Genomic DNA, 16,662 nt, shown 5'->3' on the forward strand with positions numbered 1-16,662 from the left:
CTTGAAAACATTTCAAAACTACATTAACTGTAAGAATAGTGCAATAATATCTATGTATGTGTGTGTTGATAGCTGTTATAGAAGATCATTATTATTGAGTATAGCACTGTAGGATAATCCTGTACTTATTTATCTCACCCTACTAGAGACAGGACCAGTTTGGCTTTGTCACTTTATATCACCAGTGCTGAACGCTATGCTTGGCACATAGTATCAATGTATGAAAAGGAACGACTAAGCAAAAAAAGAACTACATTTCAATTGTATTCTTTTCAAAGAATCCACTTGCCATTAAGTGTTGAAATCTCCACTGGCAATGTAACAAGAGTTCCTGGTAGTTCAGGGTTCAGCATCGGAAAAAAAAAAAAAAAAAAAAGTACTTACTGCCAGTATGAATGCAGTAATACCACCTAGAACATAGCATCTTTTTTTTTTTTTTTTTTTGGTGGGGGGGGGGGGAAGCCCCTATAGAGCATTCTTATACTTCACCCTCTCCCCCTTTTTAAAACTAAGTACTGGAGGGGAGTTTTACAGATCATGTGATTTAGTCTTCTAATTCTACTCATGAAGATTCTGAAACCAGAGAAGTTGAGTAACTTCCCCAAGTTCATGCAGCTGGTTATTGTCATAAATTTACATCATTTTTTTTTTTCTGTTAGTTGAGACCTGACTCACTTCTCTAAATGTAGCATCCTGCTTGGTACATTTATCTGCCAGACCATTACCATCTTTGTACTTTCCCAAAAGGGGGCATGAACTCTTCCCTGAGCTAAGTGGCTCCACCACACCACACGCACACACACACACACACACACACACACACACACACACACACACAGACACTCACACCTGAGGTGACCATGAACACACATAATCAGCACTCCCATCATCTGCTCAACACACATGTAACTCCCTGCCTCATTCAAGAGTATATTTGTAAAGCTTGTCTTTAAAGGACCTCATGTTTTTCAGACATTGGCAAAAATGAATCTTGAAAATTACAACATCAAAATATGTTGAGTAAATTAAGATCCATTTTCTCTGACAGTATTTGGTCTAGGCAATGATTGCAAAACTCCATCTGCATTTTGTAAGATGACTTCTCTGTGAGCACACTTGGAACAGCTTGATTTAGGAGTGTCCTTCCGGTATTAATTTGACTATCGCTGCTCCTGCCGCAGAGAAATAGAGCCCCTTGGTCCTTAGGGCTCTTCATCAGAGCACCATGTTTGGGAGCATTGTGTTCTGTGGGAAATATTTATTGAGGCAGCGTTCTCTCTCAGGCTCACAGCTTTCAATCTTTTAAAGTACAGTTTGTCTCAGAACTTTGCTATAAGTTTTGAATTCCTTTTTATTGCCTTTTTCCCCTTTGCTTTCCTAGACAGAATTTCTTAGAGTAAACAAAGGTAAAATGGCAGCATTTTTCATAGTAGTTTGGATTTTTTTGTTTCTTTGTGTGTGTGATCAGTGGAAGAATGGCACAGGAAAAAAGAATATATGAAATATATAATATACATTATGAATATATGATTCATAATATGAAATATATGATATATTATATATTATGATATACATAAAATAATATATATATTATATGACAATTCCTTTTTCTTTGAGCTCCTTTTTATTTATTAAACATTCATTTGGGGCACTGGGGTGGCTCATTCAGTTAAGCATCTGACTTTGGCTCAGGTCACGATCTCATGGTTCATGAGTTCAAGCCCCACATTGGGCTCTCTGCTGACAGCGTGGAGCCCACTTTGGATCCTCTCTGCCCACCCCTCCTCTGCCCTTCCCCTGCTTGTGTGCTCTCTCTCTCTCTCTCAAAATTAAATAAACATTTAAAGAACACATTCGTTCAATAAATATTTATTTGATGCTTACTATGTGCCAAGCTAGCTAGCTGTGCTAGGTACCTAATAAATATATTATTATAATGATTATATTTACATTTTACATTAGTTTATACATAATATACATAATAAGCATGGTAACATAAGCTGTCTTGTATTTTCGTACCTCATTTGAATGTCAAAGCAGGTGTTTGAAGTGGTCATGTAGGAATTATTATCTCCACTTATGACTGTAGAAACTGAAGCCCAAAGAAAATATATGTCCAGAGTTACATGGATATGGTGAGGACTGCATGAAAATCCAGCTTTCCTGACTCTGACCTTGGATCTCTTGTCCCATAGTATTTTATCCCTTTTGGAGGTACTTTTATCTCCACATTTTGCCTCTGCCACCCCAGTTAGTGATCAGTGCCCACCCAAAGCACTGTGGCTGCCCATGGTCCTCCCTTGAGGTAACTTAAGGAGAAGCTCGCAGTCTTACACTCTTACATGTCTCCTCTCTCAATCTCTGTTTCTGTCTCTGTTGTATATGTGTATGTATATGTATATGTACACGTACACGTACATGTACATATATATGTATATATAGTATCTTGCCTGACGCTGAACCACTCAGGGCATTCAGATTGAATTAAAATGCACTTTGCTTCTAGAATAAAGTTTTTAATGCTTTATAAATAAAACATCTAATGCTGGGGATTCAGGCATTCAAATAGTCTAAGAAGGTCACGTTATGACAGACAGTTGTTATACTGCTTTGGTTATGGGAAAAAGTTATTTCTGTTATTATTAAAAATAGATTCAGACAGTGCCAGATAGACGAAGTCTTCTTAGAGAAAACTTTGATAGTTGCCATTAGCAATCCTAAGGCAGAAAATGTTTTTCAAAGTGATAACCAACCCCACACACACACACACACAATAATTACATTTAATAACTAATCTCGAAAAAATTGGTATGCCATTGTTCTCTCTGGGATTAATTTAGATGTAAGAACTTCCTAGAAGCAATGAAAATGATTATAGAATGTCAGCTTCAATACAAAATACCATACTGTGGATAATTTTCCTTCATTCTGTCTTCCAGTTACAATATTCCAATCCCTCCTACCTGGTCTCCCTGAATTTGCAGGGACTTTGCCTTCCTCTGACTATGTACCGATATTAATGCTAATTCATGTGCAGAATTTATGATTTATATATAGCTTTGACCATATTATCTCATTTTAACCTTAAAACAATTCTGAGACAAACAATATTGCTATCTTTATTTTGAGTTATTACTCAGTTTGCTCAAGATCATAGGGTCCGAAAGTGAGAGAACCAAGACGTGACCCTGGTATTCTGACTCCAAATTCTAAACTCCTTTGACTTCATTACCTAGTATATGCTTTCCATCTCCTCCCTTCTTATACCTCTCAGCTTTCAAACTGGATTTGAAATCACCCTGGTGTTTAACAGATTTCTCTGCACATGGCTTTATACTATGGAACACATAAAAGGATCTGGGTTTTCAATTCCAACTTCTCTACTTCTTTGCTGGGTGATCTTAGGTAAGTTATTTAATCCATCTAAGTCTCAGCTTATCCATCTATAAGATGATGACCATAATAGTGCCCATATCAAAGGATATCAAAGTAAATTAAATGAAATAATCGATGTGAAGTGTTAGCAGAGACCATATCATGGTATTACTACATTATGCAATTTATAAGTTGTGTAAGGTTGGGCAAGATACTTAATCTTGTTCAGTTCCATCATTAAGAAAAAAAAAGGAAAATATTAAGTATCTTGCAGGCGTATAATGAGGCTTAAATAAAATAACATTTGTGAAAGTGCCTAACAGTCGTTGGAACTCAATAATTTTTCATTTTCAACCTACTTGCTTTCTGTCTTTCTTCAAAGAGAAAATCAATAAATGTTTACTGGATTTCCAGTCACTCCTTTCATGGCAATGATTTTATGACTATGTGTTAGTGGTTCTATACATGGATGCAAGTGTTCGATATCAAGGTGACTTTGATAAACTGTTCTAAAGCTCCTTGTAGAATAAAATGCAGTGTCCTTTGAGAGAGGTAACATAAAGGAATTTGGTAACCTAGTTCAGAGTAATTGCCCAGAAAGTGGCTCCCCAGTGAAAGCTGTGCAGACAGCCAGCCCACATGTACTTTGGGCATGGACGCATTTCAAGGAGAAGGGTTTGTTAAACCAAAGAGGTGCTCAAAAGTGATTAGCTGTTGGAAACACCCATTCAAATTTGCATAAAAACATTGAACCTGAGAATATTTTTAAGCAGTGATTTTCAATATCCCTTTCAGTGGATCCTATGTGTCTACTGACACAAGAAAAGCACAGTGGTAGAATGCACCTTTTCAAGTGGTAGAAATACTTGTCAATAATTAGAATGTTCTTAATTTTACCTTTCACTTCCACATATTTTTTAATTTGGCTGCCACTGCCAAATTATAAATTTATAACATGCAATTTATTGCAAAATTATATATTTAGTTCTTTTAGGATATCATTATTGTGTGACTTCTCAGTATTTAAATACTTGAACAGTCTGAGAAATGCTATTATGAAAATACGGTTTTGTTACTATGGACATTGTTCAGCAGATCAAGAGGCAAACATTATATTGCCTAAGAGTTCACTGAAGACCTGCTTTCTCCAAAGATAGGATTAATTTAAAACCAACCTTTTACTATTATTTGTGTCTCTGAGCAACGGTGCGTGTGTCTCATTCATCGTTGCTTTTCTGGCACCTAGAGCAGTGTCTGGGATGGAATAGGGTTGCGACACATTTCCATCTTACACAGAAACTGTATGTATAAAAAATGCTTTGTTGCAAAAGCACTTACCTGGTTTATTCTAAGTGCTTTGAAGATTCAATCTTTTGTTTCCCTCACTCATTTTATTTTTCATGGAATTTTGCTTCTGTTTCTGATTCAGTGTCACCCAGTCCCAGGATCCTTCCCTGACATCTCAGAGCTATGGGTGAAGTTCACTTTCTGCCCATCCCATTTTACAAATGAGCACACATTGCTGTACTGCTGTGTGGCTTATGCGAAGCTCTGTGTTGGCAATGTAAGTCTCGAGCATTAGTGAGGTATCATCCTTGTTCTTAGAGAGTTAATGTAGTAGGAGACAGAGATACACAGGCAACTAATTATACTGCAAGGCAGAAAGAAAAAGTGCTGTGCTTAAAGTATAAACAAAATGCTGTGGTTGCAGAGTGGAAGGAGTAATTAATTCAAACGGGGAGGATCGGGAACAAGGAAGGAAAGAAGCTAATATTTATTGAGGACTTAAAAGTTGCAGAAGGCAAGCTTAGTGCTTTCCCTCAGGCTCTGGCAGGAGGTTGTATTTAAACTGAGCTGTGGGGTGTTTGGCTGCTGGGCCATGTTGGGAAGGCATGGGTTCAAGAAACAAGGATACCAGGAGAAGACACCCTTCTGCTGTTCCCGTGCAACGGGGACTGGGACAGCCTTCACGTGGGAGATAGTCTGGTGGAAAACTGGGTTGGTAAGGGAAAGCTGGTTTCTGGCAAAATGAGGAGGTGCAGGGAGAATTCTAGGCAAAGATGAAGAATGTCGGTAAGGATAGGCTTCAGTGTGAGGGGAGGGCAAACTAAGGAAGGGGGATTGGAGGAAAGGTGAGGCCCACATGTACACTGGTGGGTATAAATTACGGGCTGGACCGGGGGAGTCATGTAAGCACACTTAGCAGAGCGTGTTCAGTGGGGAGAATGATTCAGTCCCAAGGTTCCAAAGGAAGCACAGGCCAGTGGACGCTTCCGTTTGCTCTACCCTTTCACGTGTGAGCGCTCCACGGGGCTGGCGAGTGTTGGCGGGTCCCTACAGGGAAGGGGAGCAGGTGTCCCCTAGCTCACCAGCCTTCTCTCCTGACTCAAACGTCCACTCCTTGAGAGCACAGACTGTCTTCATCACTGCGCATTCGCCCACAGAGCCCGGTATTGGAGGGGGCCTGGGGCAGGTTTTCACACAATCATAATTGATTCCCGGCAAGCAAGAAGGTAAATTTCAGCGGAGTCAAGAGGCTAGTTATGGATTTTACAGTGCTGTGGAAGTTTAACCTGAAAATTAACCACACAGTTACAAAGAAGGTTAAAGCCATTTAAGCCTTGACGATCAAGAATTATTTCCCACACCGTAATTTTACCTAACCAAACGGTGTCGATTGATTAACTTCTGCGGTAATTTATTAGCTGCTCGTTATACTTTCCTGTTTTGACTAATGAAAACGTTTAGAGCTGCATCTTGATGGCAGCTAAGTAGGCCAGGCAGTTTGTCTAAGAATAATTAGAGAATTTTGCATTGTTAGCCAGTGGGGTACCTACCTCTCCCGGTGCAGCTTCAGAGAATGGTTTTTCTGTTTCCTCAGCCTTCCCTCATTAGTGACTCTTCCTGGATAAAGCCCAACTCTCCAGAACATCACTATAAAATATTTTACAAACATTTATGAGACTGATCCAGCTGATCCAAACTATTATTAGTTTTCTAATTAGGATAGCAAAAAGAACTATTTTGTTCCTATTGAGACAGCTTAGGGGAATTTATAATATTAGGGCTTAAAAACATTTTCCTAGCTTATGTGAAGGTCTAAATCAGGAAAGGCCAACCTGGGGTAAACACGCCCCCCCTTTGCCCTTCTGTGCCCTTGATACACATCTGTAATCTATAATGCCACTCCTTTCCTCTGAGCCTAGATATGACTTCAGAATCTTTCTCAACACAGCACCAGAAACAGCAAGAGGTTGGGATTGGCATGAAAGATGAACTAGCCAGGTAATTGCTCCTACAAGCCTATAAGACTCCCTCAGGTGCAGGGACCAGATCCAATTCAGGACACGACATACAGTAGGTTCTTAATAAATGGTCTTTGGAATGAACAGTGGACAGAGAGCTAGATGAATTAAATGGATGCATGAATAATATTTTTCCCCTCTAAAACTGGTGTAGGAATGCCTTTAGGACGCTTCCTTCTCTGTGTTCTTTGGAATGTACTGTGTATCACCATAGCCTTGTGAACACCAGCTCATAGAAATGATAGAGCTGGAAGAGACCTGAGAAAATACCGAGTGACAACTTTTCAGTTTTGCAAAGGTGAACGAAAGGTGCAGAGAGGACATCCATCTACGGAGCAGTCTCTGAAGCCTGGGAGCCATCCCCCGTATTTCATACCTTATCATCTCTTGTGGCTTTTGGCATTTTCTTTTTCTCTTCACCTGTAAAGTGGGGAGAGTGATTTTGTCTATCTTGTCTGCTTTGCAGGGTTGTTGTAAAGCTAAGCTAGCAAAAGAATGCAAAATGCTTGGTGTAGTGCCTAGCATATGGTAAATACTCAAAATACTCAAAAATACTTCTTTTTTTCCCCTTTCTTTAATGGTAGCTGAACCAGTGATGATACTGTAAGTGGTTTTATTACAAAGCTTATCATGTGATGCTGTGGTTTCCCCCCTTCTGTTCAATGAATTGATGAACATCCCCATTTTAGATACATAAAACTAAGACAAAGAGAAGATAGGAATGGATTCTTATTAATTAAGAATAAAAGGTTTCCTATATGGAAAACATAAAATTCCAGAATGTCATTCTCTTTTCTTTGGCTAATCTTATTATTTCATAATATATAACATGCGTCATAGAAATATATATTTATAAAACTTGCTTGTAAATAATAGACCAATGAAGTTTAATTACAAAGGAGGGAGATGAGCAGTGCCTGGGTGGCTCAGTCCGTTAAGCTTCTGACTTCAGCTCAGGTCATGATCTCAAAGTCTGCGGGTTTGAGCCCCATGCTGGGCTCTGTACTGACAGCTCAGAGCCTGGAGCCTGCTTTGGATTCCTTGGTTCCCTCTCTCTCTCTGCCCCTCCCCCACTCATGCTCTGTCTCTCTTTCTCAAAAATGAATAAACATTAAAAAAATAAAATAAGGGCCGCCTGGGTGGCTCAGTCGGTTAAGCAGCCGACTTCGGCTCAAGTCACGATCTCGCGGTCCGTGAGTTCCAGCCCCGCGTCGGACTCTGTGCTGGCAGCTCGGAGCCTGGAGCCTGTTTCGGGATTCTGCGTCTCCCTCTCTCTGACCCTCCCCTGTTCATGCTCTGTCTCTCCCTGTCTCAAAAATAAATAAAACGTTAAAAAAAAAAATAAAAAAAATAAAATAGAAAAGGAGGTAGCTGAATTGTCCTTTAAAAAAAACAAACAAACATTTACATCATGCATTGAAACCTTGAGGTCAGTAATTAGTTGTGTGGGCGGGGGTGGGGAGCGGGGAGGGTTAGGTAAAGTTGTAGTTGGCTTCACTTTGGTTGCCAGGAAACACACAAAGGCAAGCAGGAGCAGATGAAACAAAGAATTGCACATTGCTAATAAAGTGGCCTTTGGAGGCAGGGCCTCCTTTGGGACAGAAGTCTTGCAGGGGCAAGTCACACAAGAAAATGGAGTTTAAACCCCTGACATGCTAACGGAAGCAAGGTTAGCCAAAGAAGTTCTGAGAAATTGCTTTTTTTAATGCGTTTCAAAGGAGATTTACAAGCTGCGTTCTGTATTGGTTGGTATAAACATGGGGGGAAGCTTTATCCATTTTTAATCAAGCCAGATTAAACAGAATATAAGGAGGGGTGTTTTAAAAGGATTCGATTGTAGATTTTGAAAGTAAACTGTGGAATTAAAGACATGTGGGGGTTGAGGGCTTTTACTCCCTACCTTGAACATTTTGGCTTGAACATTTTTCTCCTAATTGTCTGTCTTGAAATGTGCTTTCATTTTGGAATTCTGTTGCTAAATTGGGTTTGTTTTCAAAGGCACCTGTTGAATTAAAAAAAAAAAAAAAAAGTATAGAAAGAGTTGAAGGCAGCTGAAAAGAGGTGAAGCCATTATGAGTTACCCGAATGCACTTGAGTTGAACAAAGGGCCACAGCTGGGGTCAAAGAGCCCCAGGGGAACAGGAAGTGTGGCCACAGATGAAGACCACCACCCTGCCCTGCTTGAAAACCAGCTCTGTGTGGGCGACTTTCTCAAAATACAGAGTGCTTTTGAGGTAAGCCTTAATCTTAATTACTGGAGGGTTTAAATTGTTCATGAAGACTAGGATGAAACAGATTTTTCCCTTAAAATTGTTTATGTATTTAATGGTTAAGACCTTCGATGGTTAAGTGTCTGACTTGGGCTCAGATCTAGTGGTTCATGAGTTGGAGCCCCTCATCAGGCTCTGTGCTGACAGCCTGGAGCCTGCTTTGGATTCTGTCTCCCTTTCTCTCTGCCCCTCCCCTGCTCACACTGTCTCTCTCTCTCAAAAGTAAATAAACATTAAAAACAAACAGGGAATTGAAAAGAACTGATCAGGCTTGGATTTCACGCCAGAGTAACGTTAGTCCTCAGTTCTGTGGGCCAAAAAATATGATTTAGTTCAAAATTGCCGCTGTTGAATATCCTTGCCATCAAGGAAGGATTAATTCTTGGACAAAATTTTTCTTAGAGATCACCATAGTTTTGGAAACCTAAAGGTTATGGTTGTGAGTGGGGACCAAGGTGACTCCCAGCACAACTGTCCTTAGGAAGTCTGGAAATGCAAATAAGCAGTTTGTAAACATTCTCCCCTGCTTCACTCCAAGTGACTCCATTTTGGGGGGGGGGGGCACTTAATTGTCCCAGGATCTATGTGAGCAACAGTCTCCCACTTTTTTGGTAATTATTGGAACAATGCCAATCGACACAAAATGTAAAGTTTTCATTTTAATTCTACATATGAAATAGACCTTAGGAATTTTAACTATAAATAAATAAGTTCCTTCTCTCTATCTTAGCTAATTAATTTGGAATTCTGCAGCTGTGCATTGTAACCCACATACGTCAAAATGATTTTTAGTTTCTCATGTGAGTGCAAAGAAGTGCTCTTTCGTGCTGTGGAATTTAGGTAGACATGAGCCCTCCTCCTTTCTACTTCATTATGTTTGCTAAAATATGTTCTCAGGACCTCAGAAGATCCTCTGAGGGTGCTTGGGAGTATCCACATTAATTTGAGACAGACATGCAATATTTTGGAATACCACCTTGAAATTAATAAAGCATGATGAAATGTAACAATTATATCAGCCTGTAATTGGCATAAATTTTAATCTTCAGCTTTCTCCCCCCAAAAGAGTTGCTAACTACTGGAAAAGTCTGCTGTACCCTGTTTTGCATAACCAGTTAGATTCTACCTATAATGATAAATTAATGTCCCAATTATATCAATCATTTCTTTATAATATAATCCATCATATTTAGTAGGAAAGACATGCTCTGCCCTACACTTTCCTCATTTTAATTGTCATATATTTGCTATTCATCCAACCCCATTTGCCTGAAAAATTTCAGTGTTGCTCATGTCCAATGCCCCAAATGGATCTGGCATATTTTGATAGACATAGCAAACATTTTGACAGCTTGAGAACATTCAGAAAAACGTAACTCCAGATCATGACAGCTTTGACTCCGCCATGAACAGAAATATGGTGGTTTGTTCTGCTAGGACACAAAGAATCTGAATTCTAGGGTCTGTTAGGAGAGTCGACATCCTGAAGTTGATGTGTTCAAGCATGAAACTGCTGCCGAAGGGTGGGAGTGGGTGTTCTCTTCAACCACTGATCAGCCTGGAGTGAAGCCAATGGAACAGGATAATCAGTCTCAAGATTTTTTTTTTTAACTTTAAATGTTTCAAAGATTGGATCACTTATCTTGAAATTACCAGTTGGAAAAGCAGGTATTACTGAGAGAGAAGAGATTGCAATTGGAGCTTGCATGAACATAGAAAATCTAATGACAGTTTAAAAAAAAAAGAAATTGAGCTTTGCATATACACTTTTCAGAGAAAACGAAGTCTGTCCATTTTTCACAGACTCAACAGACACAGAATGGAATAATCCAATGGCAAATGTGCAACAGGACTAAAAGTTAGGCCCTTGAGACAGTCTGATTTCTAAACACAGCATGGATACTGAGAGAAGGATGATACACTTGATAATTTCACTGGAGTTCGGTCCATCTGTCATGAACGTTAGGCCCACAGGCCACAGGTGTAGATTGCTGTAAAAGGACAAATTGCCCTAAGTGTCCTGCAACATGGAGCTCTAAAGGTGGTGATTTGTAGTCCAACCATTAAAGACATGCTCTTGGAAATGTGAAGATTCTGTCACTAGATCTCTTTATCTCCTCTTTTTTTTGTACACAGATTGCTTATTTGGGGCTGAAGATTTGTCAGATATTAGATAAAGTCCATATCCTTAATTGAAAAATGGGGAGTTGCGCCTTTGAATTGCATATTGAATGTTTCACGTGTATTTCCAAATGAAATATACACACCGTATACATCTTAGTAGTAACATTTAGGAATGAAGCAAGTAATGCTTACATGTATTGTAAAGTGGTATAAATGACTCAGAGTCACTAACCGTAAGCTCTTTTATCAGATTTCTTGGATTTAAATCCCAGTTTTTCCTCTAACAGTATGTCTTTGTGCAAATTACTTAACCCTTTGGGCCTTGGTTTCCTTTATTTCTAATGTGGGGGACAACAGATTTGTGGTGAAGATTAGATAAGCTGTTATCTGAAAAATACTTGGAAGAGTGCTTGACACAGAGTAAGTGCTCAATTAACATGGGTATTATTCAGGGAGTAGACACTGAATCACGTGGCCTCTAACATTCTCCTGATTCTAACTCCTACATTTCCTAAAGGGATTTAAACTTTGAATAACACAACTATGCTTTTACATTCCTTTTAGTTGCTGTAGGAAGTGGAAGCAGTGAGTTGCAAAGACAAATTCACATAGAAGTGCACAAAGGCATCATTCTTCACCTCTTATTTCACATTTTATTAGCATTCAAAAGATTTTAACTGATGTCTTGATCCTCATCTTTATTTTTTTTTAATTTTATTGTATTTTATTTTAAATCGATCCCCATCTTTAGAGCAAAGAAATTACCTGGATAGAAGTACTAGAAATTTCATTTTCTTTCAAGTGATGGTGTCCAAAAAGCCATATATCAACCTGAATGGAATGAAACTTGTATTCTTCAAAGAATTGTAAAATGGTTGTTACTCAAACTTCCCTGTAGCACTTGCAATGCTTAGAGAAATGGCATGGTCTCTGGATATTCATATTATTTTGATGTCCACCATATTTTACATTTTCTTAGATACTTCAAAAGCTATAGCTATTATGTAGAAAAAGATGGCTGTGGTTTGATGATTTTAGAGGAATGCAGATAAGTGAAAATTATGGTCCAAGGGAAATGGAATTTTGGAAAAGCCCCATTGAGACCTGTTATATATTGAGTTTCTTCAGAGTCTGGCTATGTAAATTTCTGAGTATTTCTTCCCTTGAATTCTACATTGTTGACCTCTACACGCCAGGACTTTCTGTTCTTCGGTCCTGGATGCCCTGCTGCCTGTTTGGCCTTGGACTATGGTTTGCCCACCCTGCTGGACTCATTGGGTTGGGTTCCCACCTACCTCTGACAGCAGCTGTGTCTGTATATCATCTCCTGGAACTTCTGTTCTGGCCAAGGTTGTGGGCCCAGAATGAGGGACTGGCCCTATCCTGTCTATTCCATGCCGCTATTTGCCCCAGCCCTGCTAAATTTTTCACTTAAATAGCTAGAAATGAAATCTAAACCACATGCAAAAGATGAGCTATTTATGCTCAAAGCATAAAACATTGAGAAAAGCATAGCAAAAATCCTAGTAGAATTTTTAACATCCCCAGAGATGTTCAGGGAGGTTCTCAGAACAAACCTATCTTGGGGGTAAATGGAATGTGCACAGTACACTTGTGCTAACTTAGTCTCAAAACATCAGAGAAGTTCAGAAGGCAATTCCACAGTTCCTGAAAATTGTGCTTGAGATGTAATAAAACGATTAAATCCACAGAATTTATGTTATCCTTATTCTTGGTGGTCTTTATAAAATTCGCAAGAGTCTGCCTATAGATAGATTCTACAGCTGAGCCTATGAATGATGCTTCCTTGTTCCGACAGGACAAAGCTGAAGGCTCTGAGATCCTACCAGGCGGTGTAGACTCTAAGGGAATATGGAAAGACGGATTAGGTCTTTCCTACCTTTGCTTTATTTGTCCTTTTTTTTTTTTTTTAATTATTTTTTCTTTGTCTTTTTTTTTTTTAACATTTATTCATTTTTGGGAGACAGAGCACAAGCAGGGGTGGAGCAGAGAGAGAGGGAGACACAGAATCTGAAGCAGGCTCCAGGCTCTGAGCCGTCAGCACAGAGCCCAACGTGGGGCTCGAACTCACGAACCATGAGATCATGACCTGAGCTGAAGTCAAACACTTAACTGACTGAGCCACCCAGGCACCCCTATTTGTCCTTCTTTCTAATCCGTCAAGATTTCTCCCTGTTCCATAAGGCCCCAGTCTTCTCTCAGCCTTTTCATTGCTCATTGTATCTTCACTATTAAGGTCCCCAAATGGACAGGCCTTTTTGGACATATCTCATGTTCCAGAAGAATTCTTGTCTCTTGCTTCTTTCTTTTCCACTCCAGGCATTACTATCCTAAACACAAATAAAATCCCCCATCTTTGTTTCATTCCCTTTCCTTACAACTATTAGATTTTGCTTATCTCTGACAAAATAGGAGACAGTTCAGGAAGATCATTAAAAAAAAATTTAGGTAAAACTGATAGTTAAAAACTCTATATTATGTTATCCAGTAAAGTTCCACATTAGACAATTTATATTTTCATAGCTCATACACATTAGAGGTTTATTTCTTGCTCATATAAATTAGAAAGTAGATATTTCTAATTGGTGGGCAGCTCCAGGTAAGGATTCAGGTGCCCGGGCTCCTTCCATCTCTCACCATTTGTGATTGCCACGCATCAAGCTAGTAGCAGGAGTGAGAGCAAGAAGGGTCACATGTGGAAGGTTTTCATGGATCCCGGACACATCCCAACTGCAAGGGCAGCTGGAACACAGGTTATGTACACAGGCTGTGCCCAGAAAACAGTCTCATCCCCAATCCTTAGAGTTTGATGGTAGAAAAAGTTCTGTCTCTCCTAATAAACCAACATGCTTCCTTTCATAGATTAAGGAGAGTTCATGTGCCTAACAATGTTTTGTGGTTTGCCTTACTTGTCAGGCTTGAATTTAGTGTTCAATTAATACCGCTCTTCTTAATGTAGATTTTTCTGGAACAGCTATCTGCTATTTTCATTATATGACCCCTGTTCTTTTATCTTTGCTTTAATGGTCTAACCACCTATGTACCTTCATTGTAACTGAACTAAAACTCTTCCTGGAAATCAGTGGAGGTGAAAATGATGAATAAAAATTTAATATCTTTCGAGTATGATAAGATTTTATAAAGCACTTCTATAGGCATCATGTTATTTGATCCTCTCACCAGCCTGGAATGTAGGCAGGGTAGACATTTTTATTTCCCATTTACACACAAGAAGAATGAAGCGCAATAATATTTAATTGAATTACCTCATGGGGCAGAGCCAGGACCCAGGGACAGATTGTCAACTTTCCAGCCCATTGTATGGCACGGCTCCCACTGGCCACAAGGCAACCTTGTGGGATGTTGTTGTAAGGAACAGGAATCCGATAGGATAAGGACTTGGTTAACAAACCAACCACGTTAAGTTAATAACACATAGGCGCTCAGCCCTCGTAACTTGGGATTAACGTACAATCAGCAAATAATCAATAATCAAATCAATGCAGAGAAAAGGTGGAAGAAAAAAAGGAAAAATAAGAATAATTTAGTACTTTATTATTATTTTTTTCCTTTCTAAAGACATCTTATGGGGCGCCTAGGTGGCTCAGTCAGCTAAGCATCTGACTTGAGCCCAGGTCATGATCCCATGGTTCATAGGTTTGAGCCCCACGTTGGGCTCTGTGCTGACAGCTCAGAGCCTGGAGCCTGTTTTGGATTCTGTGTGTGTGTGTCTCTCTCTCTGCCCCTCGCCTGCTCACACTCTGTCTCTCTCTCTCTCTCTCTCTCTCTCAAAAATAAATAAACATAAAATAAAATTTAAAAAAAATAAAATAAAGGCATCTCAATGGAGGCTTATGAGAAGGTAAACAGGTAAAGCTTAATCTAGAACTCTGTTATATAGTACGTTGTACATTCAGCAGCCTCAGTCAATTCATGACCTGCTAAACAAAGGCGGTAGATCAGAGCATTTCTTACCTCAACTCTCTTCGTGGAATCAAAAAACCCATTTTTGGTGGCAGCAGGAAATCAGTGAAGCTCAGGGGGGTCTCCCCTACCGCTCACCCAACATTAAGGTAATAATAACACAAAGCAAATCCAACACCACTGCAGCTGGTACAATTGGAAATGACTGACATTCTTTGGAGGTTTTGTTTGACTTGCTAGAATTCGTGGTTGAGGCTAGCAAACAATGTCATCACCAAAACAAAAGCAAGTAAAGTTGTTTGTCAACACACATGAAAAATCGGCCTTCTTAAACACTGCTGACTTTGTGCCGAATTTTGTGATGAGTTCTAACAGCTTCATACCCTTTCCCATTTCTCTGTGTGCTTTTGGAGCAGGTGCTTATAAAAATTGATCTGGGTCAAAGAGGGTGGTGAAGAATGCTTTAGGTGAACAAATATTTTAACCTTGAGCTTTGGCCAGGATTGGAGCAGAGAAGGCAACCAAGAAACTTGTTATAAAGGTGAGAGAGAGACAGTACAGTGCCTGTTGCTATTCATTTGTGGTGCATCAACTTAGCCAGACCTGTAGACCAAGGGCACGGCCTACTTTTTCAATTTTCTTGAGAATTAAAAAAGAAAAACAAAACAGGCAACCGAAGAACTATAATGTGTGCCATTACTGCACATTTGTCATTCATTACCAAGTATATTACACTCATTGATAACACAACCTACCACCCCAGGAAGTCTCTGGATTGTCCCTTGGTGATTTCCAACTTTTTCCCAAGCCTCTGCTTCACACTTCCACAAGCACCTCAGGGTCTTTTCCCCCCTCATCGTGTCTTACCACCATTTCATGGATATATGACCCCCATTAAATCTGGACTCTCTGGGCACTGACATTCTCTGCTGAGGACTATCAGGGACACTGTTTTCCTCTACTCCTTCCCCTTCCACGTGTGCACATGTTCTTCTCTAATTCTCTCAACACTTCTGAGGCCAGGTTGCCACATTGCTCCAGACCTGCGTTGTCCAATATGGTGGCCATGAGCCCCAGGTGGTTATTTAAATTAAAGTGAAAATTAAAAAAAGAAGAATTTAATAAAATGAAAGTTCAGTTCTTCACAAGCACCAGCCATATTTAAAGTACTCAGTAGCCACAAGTGGTTAATAGCTATCATATTGGATAATTAAGTTTATAGAATGTTTTTATCATTGCAGACAGTCCTATTGGGCAATGCTGTTTTGGACCCTTCTCATGGTATCCTACTAATTTGTTCCATTTCCTCGTTTCTGGTTACATTTATATGGCAAAGAGGTTACTCTTTCTGTAAACCTACCCGGAAGTTGAAGAAAATATTTTTCTTCAGAAAATAGAGCCTGGAGGCCAGAAAATATTTTCCTTCCCTCTAGTCTCAGACCTATTTTTCTACATTTCTTCCCTGGGATGGTAAAGAATACGTAACATCTATTCCTTTCAGGGGAATCCTTATCTCCTCATCCGATCCCTTTCTACCTCCCCACAGGTAGTTAGTCTAGATTTATGGTTCCAACATATCAGTCACAAAATTATCCAGCACTGTAACATTACCCAAATTATTTAAGTCATGCTGGTCATATTTT

At 39.5% G+C, this 16,662-nt stretch overlaps 1 protein-coding gene across 1 annotated transcript in view; it reads left to right on the top strand.

Moving 5' to 3' along the window:
• The first annotated feature begins 8,238 nt into the window (after positions 1-8,238).
• The window catches only part of WDR49 (WD repeat domain 49), a 139,729-nt gene continuing 131,305 nt past the window's right edge, over positions 8,239-16,662 (top strand). Inside the window, exon 1 of the mRNA XM_053903659.1 lies at positions 8,239-8,914. Within this exon, the coding sequence (XP_053759634.1) occupies positions 8,753-8,914 (162 nt within the window). The 5' untranslated portion in view covers positions 8,239-8,752. The remainder of the gene's footprint in view (positions 8,915-16,662) is intronic.

This window comes from Panthera pardus, unplaced genomic scaffold (assembly GCF_024362965.1).
Source record: "Panthera pardus isolate Hobbes unplaced genomic scaffold, ASM2436296v1 HiC_scaffold_16, whole genome shotgun sequence".
Lineage (NCBI taxonomy): Eukaryota > Metazoa > Chordata > Mammalia > Carnivora > Felidae > Panthera > Panthera pardus.